Source organism: Carcharhinus amblyrhynchos, chromosome 23 (genome assembly GCF_965287045.1).
Source record: "Carcharhinus amblyrhynchos chromosome 23, sCarAmb.v2.hapA, whole genome shotgun sequence".
Classification (NCBI taxonomy): domain Eukaryota; kingdom Metazoa; phylum Chordata; class Chondrichthyes; order Carcharhiniformes; family Carcharhinidae; genus Carcharhinus; species Carcharhinus amblyrhynchos.
In genome coordinates, this window is record NC_137346.1 from 45894503 (window position 1) to 45909041 (window position 14539).

The 14539-nt window shown below is 40.5% G+C and overlaps 1 protein-coding gene across 5 annotated transcripts in view; it reads right to left on the reverse strand.

Moving 5' to 3' along the window:
- cux1a (cut-like homeobox 1a) overlaps positions 1-14539 on the reverse strand; it is a 507476-nt gene that overhangs the window by 45693 nt on the left and 447244 nt on the right. For all 5 annotated transcript variants that reach the window (XM_080211032.1, XM_080211029.1, XM_080211030.1 and 2 more), the window contains one exon: positions 14063-14365. In XM_080211032.1, coding sequence (XP_080067158.1) covers positions 14063-14365 — 303 coding nt within the window. The remainder of the gene's footprint in view (positions 1-14062; positions 14366-14539) is intronic.

Consider the following 14539-nt stretch of genomic DNA (forward strand, 5'->3'; position numbering starts at 1 on the left):
TGTGAAGTAAAATGTGATCAGATGACTAAGGCACTATTTTTAGTTTCTCCTTAATGACTATGTGAACTTCTCTTGACCGGTAATCACTGCACAGTTTGCATTTTAGATATTATCTGTTCTGAATGTTGATGAGTTCCAGAGGAACTGTTTTTAAGCTCCCAAAGATATAAGTGTTGGAACAATCTACACAGTACCTTCTCTTTGTTATTTGATGGGGAATAAATTCTTGTGCAGCTCATGTTTTCACCACATCTTTCATTCATCTGCTGTGGAATCCCTCGGCCCATTGCTATCAGAAGCACATTTCAAAAAGCCAGTAGTTTGAGCTGCTGCTAATCATAGCCTAAAGCTGTGTATGGCCCCATTTCCAAGGGCAGCAAATATATTCAGAGTAAGAAAAGAAATTCAAATACAGCTTTCCTTGTTTATTTTCAGAAAAATGCACCACAGTGCATCTTCAAATGCAGCCTGATCTGCACATATATGTTCATTATTTTCATGCTGCAGATCTTTGGTTTTGGTTGTGCAATTCAATGGCAGATAGCAACACAACTTTGCTTATATCATATTTCATATATTCATACACATGCAGAAACATATACCATATACAACAGATCTCAATTACTCAGCAGCATTCAGCATCAAACCAAGGAATAAAAATATGCAAATTGAAAAGTAAAATGTTATGAAAAGTTACTGTGCTTGAATAATGCAGGTCAAATTCTATAGCTAATGTCGCTTAGTTATGATGTGGAGATGTCGGCGTTGGACTGGGGTAAGCACAGTAAGAACAGCTTACGTTGCTCAGTTATACAGCGTGAATCAATTCACTTAGATGACAATCTCAATTAATGGCCTCTGTCTGGAAGGTTCAGGCTTTAAAGATCTCTGGTAATTAGGAAGGGACAAGAACTTAAAAATGGTTCAGAAACTGATACCAATATTTATGATTCAGAGACCAGCAGTCCTATGCTGACTCAAAAGGTCACGGATTGATTTGCTGGCCTCCACTGGAGCAGCAGTAGAGAATGTTGGTAGTATCAAAACCTTAGACATCCAGTGACAATACCATTGCTGAATCCTCCACTAGCAACATCCTGGCGATTATCACTGACCAGAAACTGAACTGGATCAGCCATATAAACACTGTAGCATTAAGAGCAGGTCACACTGGGAATCCTGCAGCGAGTGACTCCCCAAAGCCCGTCCACCATCTACAAGGAACAAGTCAGGAGTGTGATGGAATATTCTCGACTTGCCTGGATGAGTACAACTCCAAAAACATTCGAGTACTCAATACCGTCCAGGACAAAGTGATTCATCTACAGGCATTCAATCCCTCAACTAATGACTCACAGTAGCAGCATGCGCCATCTACAATACATCCTGCAGGAACTCAACAAAGATCCTTAGCAGTACCTTCCAAACTCACAACCACTACCATCTAGAAGGACAAGAACAACAGATGCATGGGAAAACCACACCTGACAGTTCCCCTCCAAGTCACTCACTTCCCTGACTTGGAATAATATAGGCATTCCTTCACTTTGTTCGGTCAAAATCTTGGAACTTCTTTCCAACAGTACTGAGAGTGTAACTACATTGAGTTTGTGTCTATATGACACAATTGAGTTTATGGCTATACGCCCTGTTTGTGAACACAACTCCCACTCACCTGATGAAGGGGCAGTGCTCCAAAAGCTTGTGGCTTGTGCTACCAAATAAACTTGTTAAGACTTTAACCTGGTGTTGTGAGACTTTTTACAGTGTAACTACACCACATGGACCGCAGCAGTTCAAGAAAACAGCTCACCAGCACTTTCTCGTGGACAATTAGGGACAGGCAATAAATGACGGCCGAGTCAGCAATACCCACATCCCTTGAATTATTAAAAAAAGTATGCAACCATTATGGTTCATGGAGGGGAAATTTTAGCCCGGGTTTCCATCTTTGCCTTCAGCTCCCTTAGTCAAAAATTCAAGTAAGCAAATGTCAGTGAGGCAGGATCAGACTTGGCTGTGCCAATTCCTACAGGTGGACAATGTGATAACACTTACTTTTGTTGTATCATCTTTAACAAAGCCACCAATAACTTCAGTGGGGGCAAGGTTTGATCCCAATTACCAATAGATACCATCAGTATTCATAACTGCATTTGAAAAGGAGAAACTGAACCTCCAATAGGAAAGATTATAGCATAAATGGCATAAGAACTACAAAGAAGCCTTGTAGGACATAACCCTTTGTGACTCTACATTATGTTAACACTAGAGCAGGCGTGCTCGAGGAATTATTTACTGGGAGAAAGGAACATCAACATGAAAACAAAACTACAGAAAAGATAGAATAATAAAGAGAAAACTGGAGCAACAAAGGTGTGAAAAAGAAATAAGGGAAACAACAGCATTAGGAAATCTTTGATATTGTTGTTTAATGTAAATCAGTAGCAATGCAGTTAGGAGGGTTGGTTGCTGGTGTGTGGGAACCATTCATTCGCTGCATCATACCTCTCAAAATTCTTTACAAATCCTTTCAATGGGTCCTTTCATCACTGAAAGTATCTGGGAATAAGTTAGTGAGAGGAACACTAAGGTACAGTGAAATAACTGTTTTCTAATTGGTTCCTGGAAAATTAAATGTTCTCCTGATCGGCAATTAGTAGAAAGACATAAGACCCAATAAAATATTAAACCACATTGTATTCATCAATCCTTATTCATAAATGTGAGTAACATGAGAACAGTTGTAAAGCATTCTACTTGTTGAAACCTATTTAAATGTTTACTCTGAACACCCCTCCCATGTAACAGTACAGCCCTTCCAGCCATCATTTATTCTTCGAATTCTCAGATATACATACATAAAAATATATCTACTCTAATCATCTGAAATCAAGTTAAAATTCAACCATTGTAAAATATAATGCTACACTAGTTACATGATGAAATTAGTAAATAAACCTTTAAATGAAACAACTTGCACCATTTTAAAGCAACTACAACAGAAGATTTGATACATTCACATACGTCCTTGTTTTGAGGATGTCATATAGAAAACGAAATGCTACTTGCTGATTTTTCAGAAAGCTATCATCATTATCATGTTAGCAGAAAGTGGAGGAGGGCTAGGGCTTAGAAAGTGTAGTCACATTCTGAAAGTAAAGACTTCTATCAAGCAAAATAAATTTGGGAGTTATAGACTAAATGCATCCTTGGCATATAGGCTGCTACATTATTTAAAGCTGAGTGATAGCTCCAGGACATTTCATAAACTCAAGCCCTAGGTTGTTCAGTTAAGGATAAACCTCCAATAGAAAACATTTTAAATATTCAAGTGGCTACTATCTATATAGCAGCAGGTTATAATTACTGAACCTCCATTCTGCTGTGATTTTATGAGTATGCAATTTCAGTAAATCATGTAAGACTACAATGCAGAAATTAGCAGATGCATAGAAATATACATAGAAAATAAAAACAGGAGTCGGCCATTTGGCCCTACGAGGCTGCTCCGCCATTCAATATTATCATGGCTGATCAGCAAATTCAATATCCTGATCTCCCCTTTCCCCCACATTCCTTGATCCTCTTTGCCCCAAGAGATATATCTAATTAATTCTTGAAATCAGACATTTTGGCTTCAACTACATTCTGTGGTAGTGAATTCCACACATTCATCACTCTCTGGGTGAAGGAATTTCTCCTCACCTCAGTCCTAATAGGTTTGCCCCTTATCCTTGAACTATGACCCCTACTTCTGGACTCCCCCACCTTTCTTTCTGAATCTAACCTGTCTAATCCTGTTTCTATGAGATCCCTTCCCGCTCTTCTAAACTCCAAAGAATATAACCTTAAACAACTTAATCTCTCCTCAAATGACAATCCTATCATCCCAGGGATCAGCCGCATAACCTTCGTAGAACAGATGTGATTGACTGACAAAATGCATGTTATGAACACAGCTGACTATTGGAAATATTTGGATCCACATTCAATACTACAACCTCTTTTCCTCATCAACTCTCTGTGACTCTATATCCTCCAATCAAATTGCTTCAAAATTCCTGTGTTTCTCAACTTTGTGCAGTCTTATTCCTTTCTGTTCTATCATACAACCTTCCCACCTCTGTCCTTGGTTTAAATCATAGCCTTCATGGCAATGGCAACATTTCAAATTTGCATGCCTCGGCACCTCAGGCTGAACTGCTGTGAAACTCCCAAGCTCCAACTATTTCTCTGGCTTCCCAACTGCCTTAAGTATTGCTATTCAACTATAAATATTAAATCAAAGGATCACAAAAAAAGAATGTGACTTTAAAATGAGGGCTGAGTTATACCTGCATGCTCTGCTGTAATTACCCTCTGCCCATCACTCTCTGAAGATCCACTTGTCCGATGTGGCACCATGGCAGATCCATCAATAAAGATGAATTTTGTATATTATTTGTACATCTCAATAGAATTAACAGGATATTGAAAGGTATGTGACCTGATTTTCGAGGCCCTGTTTGTGACCTTTGGCTGAGCTGCTGTGCTACAACTGTATGTATTTATTGCCCCTTCTGTGATGACCCGCTCTCTCATCTTGTCTGTTATTGATTGGTCTTCCTCAGCATGTCTTTTAACTGTGCACATCTGATATTTCCTTGTGTCTCAGCCTAATCTATCTTGTCCCTTTTTGGTTTTGAGAAAGGCATTTTGGGGCACTGATGTGCCATTATTGTATGGCCTACTGCTCTGCCTTCTTTACCTGTTACCTTTTGCCAAGCATGAAGGTGTTTTACCATGCTGCTCCAGCATAAGGCTGGGGCCTGACTGCAATTCCCCAATACCAAACTGCAGGCCTACTCCCAGGTCTCAGTTGACTAATTGTTGGTTAATGTTGGAAAAGGGCAAAGCGCAATCCAAAGAATAATTAACTGAAGGACAGCCAACTGCAATGGGGTGAGAATGAATCTGGTCCATACAAATTGAAAGCAAAGGTTGGCTGACAAAACTATGACTGAACAATGGACTGCCTTTAAAAGAAATAGTTATAGAGTCATGGAAACAGGCCACTTGGCCTAACTGGTCCGTGCCAACCATGGTGCCCTCCTAGCTAGTCCCAAATGTCCACGCATGGTCCATATCCCTCTGATCCTTTCCCACCCATGTACTTATTCAAATACTTTTAAAATGTTGCTATTGTACCTGCCTCAACCACTTTATCTGGCAACTCACTCCATAAACACACCACCCTCTGCATGAAGAAGCTGCCCCTCAGGCCCCATTTAAATTTTTCCCCTCTCACCTTAAACCTATGCCCTGTCATCTTCAATTCCCCTACTCTGGGAAAAAGGCTACGTACATTCATCCTATCTATACTCCTCATGATTTTGTACACCTTAATAAGGTCACCCATCATTCTCCTATGTTGCGAAGAATAAAGTCTTAGCCTGCCCAACCGCTCCCTATAACTCAGGCCCACTAGTCTTAGCAACATCCTCGTAAATCTCCTTTGCACCCTTTCCAGTTTATCAATGTCTTTTCAATAACAGGATCACCAAAACTGTACACAATACTCCAAATGCAACTTCGCCAATGACTCAAACAATTGTAACACCTATGCTAAATGCTCTGACTAATGAAGGCCAGTAGGTTAAATACTTTCTTCACCATCCTACCGCTTTCAATGAACTATGTACTTGCACTCGTAGGTCCCTCTATTCCTCAACACTCCCCAAGGCCCTATCATTCACTGTACAAGACCTACCCAGGTTTGACTTTCCAAAACTTAACACCTCACACTTATCTGTATTGAAATCCATCTGCCAATCCTCAACCCACTTCCCTAATTGATCAAGATGTTTCTGTAATTTTTGATAACCTTCTTTGCTATTGACGATCCAATTTAATTTAGTATCATCAGCAAACGTACACAATCACATCCAAATCATTAAGAGTCCCAACATCTACCCCTGAGGCACACCACTGGTCACAGGTCTCCAGTCTGAGAAAGAACCATCGCCTTCTGTTTCCTACCATTGTTGGACTTCTTCCTGTGACTTCTTACGCTGTTTACCTAAGTCCAACGCCGGCACCTCTACATCATTCCTACCATCAAGCCGATTTTGGATCCAAATAGATAGCTCTTCCTGGATCCCTTGTGACCTTGTGAACGTGGTATACATGGATTTTAGTAAGGCGTTCGATAAGGTTCACCATGGTAGGCTTCTGCAGAAAATGCAGATGTATGGGATTGTGGGTAATCTAGGAAGTTGGATCAGGAATTGGCTATCAGATAGGAGACAGAGGGTGGTGGTGGATGGTAAATATTCATCATGGAGTGCAGTTACGAGTGGTGTGCCTCAGGGATCTGTTTTGGGGCCACTGTTGTTTGTAATTTTTATTAATGATCTGGATGAGGGTATAGTTGGGTGGATTAGTAAATTTGCTGATGACACCAAAGTTGGAGGTGTGGTAGATTGTGAGGAAGGGTGTCATAGTCTGCAGGGAGACTTAGATAGGTTGCAGAGCTGGGCCGAGAGGTGGCGGATGGAATTTAATGCGGAGAAGTGTGAGGTAATTCACTTTGGTAGGAGCAACAGATGTGTCGAGTATAGGGCTAACGGGAGGACTTTGAATAGTGTGGATGAACAGAGGGATCTAGGTGTGTGTGTACATAGATCCCTGAAAGTTGGGAATCAAGTAGATAAGGTTGTCAAGAAGGCGTACGGTGTCTTGGCGTTTATTGGTAGGGGGATTGAATTTAGGAGTCGCAGTGTAATGTTGCAACTGTACACTACTCTAGTGCGGCCGCACTTGGAGTACTGTGTGCAGTTCTGGTCCCCGCATTACAAGAAGGATGTGGAGGCGTTGGAGAGGGTGCAGAGGAGGTTTACTAGGATGTTGCCTGGTATGGTGGGGAGGTCCTATGAGGAGAGACTGAGGGATCTAGGGTTGTTTTCGTTGGGAAGAAGGCGGCTAAGAGGGGATCTTATTGAAACATATAAGATGATTAGAGGTTTAGATAGGGTGGATAGTGATAGCCTTTTTCCTCGGATGGAGAAAGCTAGCACGAGGGGGCATGACTTTAAATTAAGGGGGGGTAGCTACAGGACGGATGTCAGGGGTAGGTTCTTTACCCAGCGGGTGGTGAGGGATTGGAATGCCCTGCCTGCTGCAGTTGTAGATGCGTCTAGTTTGGGGGCGTTTAAGAGATCTCTGGATAGGTTTATGGACGAAAAGGGATTGGTATAGGCTAGTGGGTCATTGTTTTTGTAACTGGTCGGCGCAACATCGTGGGCCGAAGGGCCTGTTCTGCGCTGTAATGTTCTATGTTCTATGTTCTAATCTTCCAGAGTAGCCTGCCATGTGGGAACTTGTCAAAGACCTTGCTAAAGTCCACATAGACAACAACTACTGGCCTAACCTCAGCCATCCTCTTGGTTACCTCTTTGAAAAACTCAAAGATTCATCAGACATGAATTCCTATGCATGAAGCCTTGCTGACTATCCCAAATCAGACCTTGACTATCCAAATGTTGACAGATCCTGTCCCTCGGAATCTCGTCCAGTAACTTACCAGCCATTGATATCAGGCTCATGGCCTGAAATTCCCTGGCTTGTCTTTGCTATCCTTCAACAGAAGGACATTAGCCACCACTGGGTCTTCACCAGTGGAAAGAGATGAACCAAATATCTCTGCAAGGGCCTCTGCAATTTATTCCCTAGCCTCCCAGTTCATATACAGTTAAGATATATGCTCACAAAAGGAATGGTAGAGCTAAGACATCCAAAGCTCCCTGGGAAGCAGGAGATAGGAAACAAGAGGAAGATGAAAAAGGATGCATATGGCAGATACAAGGTGGATAATACAACTGACAGTCAGACTCAATGTGGAGGGTTCGGAGAAGAACTTAAAAACATAAAATAAGAAGCAAAAAGAGGGTACGAGAAAAGACCAGCAGCAAATGTTCAAGGGGACTCAAAAATTATCTATAGGAATTTAGAGAGGAGGGTGGGAAAAGGAGGTGTGGGGCTAATTAAGGAACAAAAAGGGGATTTATGCATAGAAGCAAGGGGACATGACTGGGGTATTAATTTAATACTATGCACCTGCCCTACCTAAATCATGGTGAAAGAGGAGGTATATTAGACATCTGATTGGTTTAAAATTGATTGGATGGATTGAATTTACTTAAGTTTGATAAGATGCCAGGATCAGATGAGGTGCACCCAAGGATATCAAGGGAAGTGAGAGCTGAAACTGCAAACCTCCTCAGAGCACTGGAGAATTTCAGATGTTACACCTCTATTCAAAAAAGACATGTCCAGCAGCTACAGGCTTAGTCAGTTTAACTTTGGTGGGAGTGAAACTTTTAGAAACAATGATTTGGGACAAAATTAATAGTCAATTGGGCAAATAATTGAAGAAAGCCAACATGAGATTTGTTAGGGCAAATTATGTTCAACAAATTGTGTTGGGACTTTTTTGATGAATAACAGCGAGGGTAGATAGTGGCAATGTGGTGTACATGGACATCCAAAAGGCATTTGATGAAGTGCCACACAAAAAACTTGGAGCAAAATTAGAGCTCATGGTCTAAAAGGGACAGTTGCAATATGGATGCAGAATTAGCTGAGTGGCAGGAAACAGTGAGTAGTGCTGGATGGTTGTTTTTTGGACTGAGGAAGGTTCATTGTGGAGTTCCCTAGAGATGGGCATCATGACCCCTGCTCTTCCTGATTTATTTTGACTTAGGCCCTGGTGTAGCAGGCACAACTTCAAAATTTATCACAAAAAACTCGGAAGCATTTTGAACTGTGAAGAGAATAATTTCAAATCTACAGACAGGTTGGAGCAATGAGTAGACAAGTGACAGATGAAATTTAATGCAGAGAAGCGTAAAGTGATTCATTTTCATAGGAAGAACACGGTGAGACAAAATAATGGGGTGACATGGTAGTGATTAACACTGCTGTCTCACAGTGCCAGGGACCCAGGTTCGATTCCTGGCTCGGGTCACTGTCTATGAGGAGATTGCAATTCTCCATGACTGCATGGGTTTGTCCGGCTGCTCCAGCTTCCTCCCACGGTCTGAAAGATGTGTTGGTTAGGTGCATTGGTCATGCTAAATTCTCCCTCAGTGTACCTGAACAGGTGCTGTAGCGTGGCGATGAAGGGATTTTCACAGTTACTTCACTGCAGTGTTAATGTAAGCCTAACTGCAACACTAATAAATAAACTTAAATGGTACAATTCTAAAGGGGGTGCAGGAGCAGAGGGACCTGGAGATATACATGTTATATTATGTATGTATATAAATCATTGAAGCTGGCAGAATAAATTAAGTGAGTAGTTAATAAGGTATGTGGAATCCCAGGCTTTATTAATAAAGGCATCAAATAAAAAAAGCAAGAAAGTTATTAAACCTGTATAAAACACTGGTTTGCCCTCATTTGAAAAACTGCATCCAGTTCTGGGCACCAGGCATTAGGAAGGATATGAAAGGATGTGGAAAAGAATGGTTCGAGAGATGAGAAACTTGAGTTTGTAGACAGATCCAAAGAATCTGGGAGGAGAAGGTTGAGAGGAGATTTGATAGAGGTATTCAAAATCACAAGGAGACTTTTCACATTGTTGGGAGGATCAAGAACCAGAGGGCACAGATGTAAAATAATTGGAATAAGAGGCAATGGCGACATGAGAACACCATTTTTACACAAGTGGTGAGGATCTACAATGCGCTGCCTGAGTGTGTGGTGGAGGTAGATTCAATCGAGTCATTTGAAAGGAAACGTATTGTTACCTGAAAAGGAAAAGTATGCAGGGCTCCCTGGAAAAGGGGGAATAGCACAAGATGAATAGCTTCTGCAGATGGCCAGCACTGAAACAATGGGCCAAATGGTCTGCTATGTTGTAATCATTCTACGATTTTATAACCAGCAAGCCAATTTTAAAATCACAGGTGCTTATGATGAATTAGAATTGTAATTTCAGAACTGAAGTACCATTTGACCATTCAATATTATTGACAGGGGATCGATTTGGCCTGCAGGGCTGGCACTGGGAAGATGTAAGGCAGGCCTGAAGCAGTGGCCATTTGGCCCTGCTCAACATAAGAAATAGGAACAGGAGTAGGCTATCCAGCCCCTCGAGCCTGCCCCGCCATTCAATAAGGTCATGGCTGATCTGTCGTGGCTCAGTTCCACATTCCCGCCCTCTCCCCATAACCCTTAATCCCCTTGCCACCCTGGAGAACCATGAGGGAGTTACTCCTGAGAGGGTAGCTGGTTCTGGTTCAATGGTTGCTGAGACGTGAGATGATTTTTGGGGTTGTGTGGGGGGAAACCTGATGGTGAATGATTAAACGAAACTGTAGATAGGTGTGTGTGTGTGGCAACAAGAAGCATGGTAACTTTCAAACAGCCCCTAAAATCAGAGTCACCATTTATAAACATGGCTGATCTGGAACATACTCGCTACTTATCTGCCTTTGCTTTATATCCTTTGAACTAACATCTCACAAAAATCTATTGATCTGAGTCTTTAAATTTTCAGTTGATCCCCCAGCATCCATAGCATTTAGAAGGCAGCATGGATGGGGCAAGGTCCAAACTTTCACTACTCTTGATTGAAAATAAGCCTTGACTTTACTCCTGAAATGGTCTAGTTCTAATTTTAAATTTATGCCTCTTTGTTCTGGATTTCCTCACCAGAGGATGGGGGTTTAGAAAGAAAGAGTCCGGGACAAAGAAAGAAAATGTTAAAGGTTCCTTTTATGCGGACCAGGACAACAACCAAAGTGTCACCAGTGATGGTAGTTTGCAAATGCAGCATTGCATTTTCCCTTCATGCAAATTGCTGATATACTTTTCCTAACTTTTCCTTTTATAAATGCTTACAGTGTCCATTAGAAATGAACTAAAATGGAAAGTTAATAATGGAAAACTAACTGAAAGAATTAAAGAAATAGGGAAATAATACAGATGGAATGATCACAGTGTTGCATTAGAAAGCACTGTTCTGAGGTTAGGATTGATTTGTATTGTGGAAGCAACATTACACCTGGCCACGCAATGCCTGATCCATGAATGTCTGATGAGGCAATGCAGAGAGAATGTTGCTCTGTATCTAATACAAGTTCCAAAGACGTGGGAGCACTTGATTTGGACACGGTGCAGGAAGTGAGAAATTGCTCTACTTGCCTCAACTGGCATCTTTCATCTGCATCAACACAAAATCATTTAAAACACAAAAGTGAAATCAGAGACAGACTTAAGTCACACAAAAAAAAATACAGAAAATTTGCAAATAAAAATTCCTATCCTTTTTGATCATTAGACAACCACCAAGAGCAAAACACATTATTAAACACAACCCAACAGTAGGACGTTATGTTCGTTATTAGCGAGAAGCAACTAGTTACTACTCCCAACAGTGAGTCTGCCTGTAATTACATTGATCTCACACACATAAATAGTGCTGTAAATGAAACATAACTGGAATTGTTATAGATATTGGTCTCAACTTTTGTAATTAATCTTATATTAATGGTATATTAATTGTATATTTTCCAAACAGACCAGTAAGTGAAGAGTAACTCACAATTATAATTGATCTCTGGGACAATCACTTTATCTACCTGTCCACTGAGCGTGTGATCTGAATTAATCTTATACCCATTGAGAACACAATGGGTCTTCACACCAATGATCACAATAAGCATAACTGGGAGTGAGTTACAAAGCAGCAATTCTACTGAGACAAAGCCATAAACAGCAAAAGCAAATCTCAATTGCCTGATCTTCTGAAACCTCCAAGAAAATAACTAGCTCTTTCAAGTTGTTCCAAATGCTTTTCATTTGATACATTATTTGTGCTAATCCGTTTTGCACACATGATGTTGATCAGTCATTGAAGAAATTTTTTTCTTAATCAGGAGTGGAGACATTGTTATTACTATGGGAAGTTGACATCAATGGTACAATCGATTAGAGCAATCTGACAAAGTTAAAACTGGAGACTTTTCTCCACAAGCATTGACGGGGTCACTAGATGATTCTTAGAAGCTTATTTGCAACAGCGTTTTCATTGTACTAGCATTATATTCAATCTTTTTGATGTTATAATTTCAGTATTTAGCATCAAAGAGTTTGATAAGTGAGAGTGTGGGGGGTATAACAGAGCGTTGATGATGTTTGACCTGAGGAGTGACACACCACGTGATAGATCCTGCAGTAAATTACTAGGGAATAACACATCGAGTATATTACACTCTGTATGACCTCCATTTGTCAGGAATGTCCTTGGCAACAAAGAGCTCCTGTGCTTTGATGAAAGAGCTCATTCTGCAGCCTCAGCATTTAACAGCACAGAGACCAATCATTGCCCTGCAGACGTCTGACAAACTGATAAATGGAGGTTAGCACTTATTATGGTGCATGATGCAATCGCAGACCAATCACAACAAACATCTTGCTCATGTTTCCAGGGTTATTCTGTGATATATTTGTGTAAAACACTCTAGATTAAACAACGCCCGATCACAAGGTTTAAATTGCATCCTACGAGGTCTAGATATCATGGTAACCTTAATAAACTGTGATTTAAATAGCATCAGCTTAAGCCTAACAGCAATATAACCAACAAATAACAGAGTTAGAGTAGGCCACATTGAGAGCCACAAGAAAACTGACAAGCATCACTGTAACACTTGGATATGGAGAGAGGACAACAATATTCCAACTGTCTCTGTATTATTGTTATACCAGGTTAACTAATGGTATTACTGTACTCAAGAATGCTATTAATGGGGAACTCAGCACATCAATAAACATCTATTTTTGAGGACATCCTTCATCAACAAGCATTCTGATTAAACATTGGGATATTTATAGCATGGAACCACTCGCCGTACTTTTACCAGTTTGATGTTATTATCTGCAGTGAGGGAGATGATGTATATATGACCAGTTCAATAACACTCTCAGCTCTGAGTCACAGGACTGTGGGTTCAAGACCTGTTCTTCAATGCCAGTCCATAATCCAGGCTGACTTTCAATACAACCCAAAGGGAGTACTACATAGTCTGCAATGCCTTCTTCTAAGATGAGATGATCAACCCTATCAGGTGGGCACAGATGAGCCCCAGGCACAATACAAAGAAGAGCAGGGGAATTCTCCTGGCCATCAATATCATGAAAACAAAACATTTGTTTTGGTTATTTATCTCATTGCTATGTGCGGGACTCAGTTGTAATCTTCTCAGGGACTGGACTTCACTGGCTGAACTGTTCAAACTCATTAAAAGCATGATAAATACAAGCTTATTCTCTCAATTCCAAACTGTCCCTTTCAACGAATACATTCAGAATTTTAAAAAATCCCACTGTGACTTGATAGTTTTTTTTTAAGTTATAGCAAAAACTAATGATTACAACATGCTCACATTCTTGGTAACATTCACCACACCAGGGCTGCATCACGTGAATTGGATCTGACTCACCGATTCATGGAGAACAGCCAAGTTCAAATATCATTTGAGGTTACTGTTACTGCTTTAGCTCTCAAGCTGGCTTCCCCCATCCATTCCTCTGAGTCACCTGACCTGCATCATCTTGCTAGTGTCACAACTATTTCAGAAATTAATATAAATCTAGGGGTGTGCTAAAGGTTTTCATATTTTCACACATCAATAGGCAAATACAGATAGCCAAAACAAAGTACTGTTAACTAAGGACTAACAGATCCCAGATTCAACTTCCTGTACAGTCATCACATGATTTTGTCAGGATCTTGTATAAAGAAAACACAGGGCATGCTTTTAGCAAAATATCTGTTTACATGCATACTCCAAATGTGAAAACATATTCTAAAATTAGTTGCAATGTTAATATGAAAATAGGGATAATGAAAACAGTTTGATAAACAATTTATATAATTAGAACAACTTATATAATGTAATACAGTTTTGGGGGAATTCAAGTGAGAAAAAAAAACTTGTTTGCTTTTTATACAAGATGCCAGTTCACAGAATGTAATCACCCGTTCCCATTTAAAAGATGTGCTGTTACCTACCTAAGTTGTTGTCTGTCAGCACCTCTTTGACTTTCTTTGTGATGGCGTATGTATCGAGTTCAGGAGACATGGCTACCAGCTCCTGTATACTTAATGCTGACTGACCAGAAATTGGCAGTGATGATAGAACCTGAGGATCATTTGAAGGCTGTTCACACGGTTCTGGTGGCTTGATGTCCTTGCTGTTCTCTGTAGCTGTGGATTGCTGTGATGATAGTTCAGTCACACTCTTCACGGATTCAGCAGAGCTGACTGGAGATTCAGGAGCTGGGCTGCAACTAGCCGAGGTCTTTGGGGTAATCTCTAAAATGAAAGAATAAAAGATTTCATTTTAAAAGTTCTTTTTCTTTACTTACTACGTAACATTTTAACTCACATTCTATTGCAGGCAGTCCTAGACTGTTAGTAAAACGAAGCCACATTATAAAAGTAATATTTTATTTGTTCTATCAGGGATGTAAAATCAGACGTGTAATC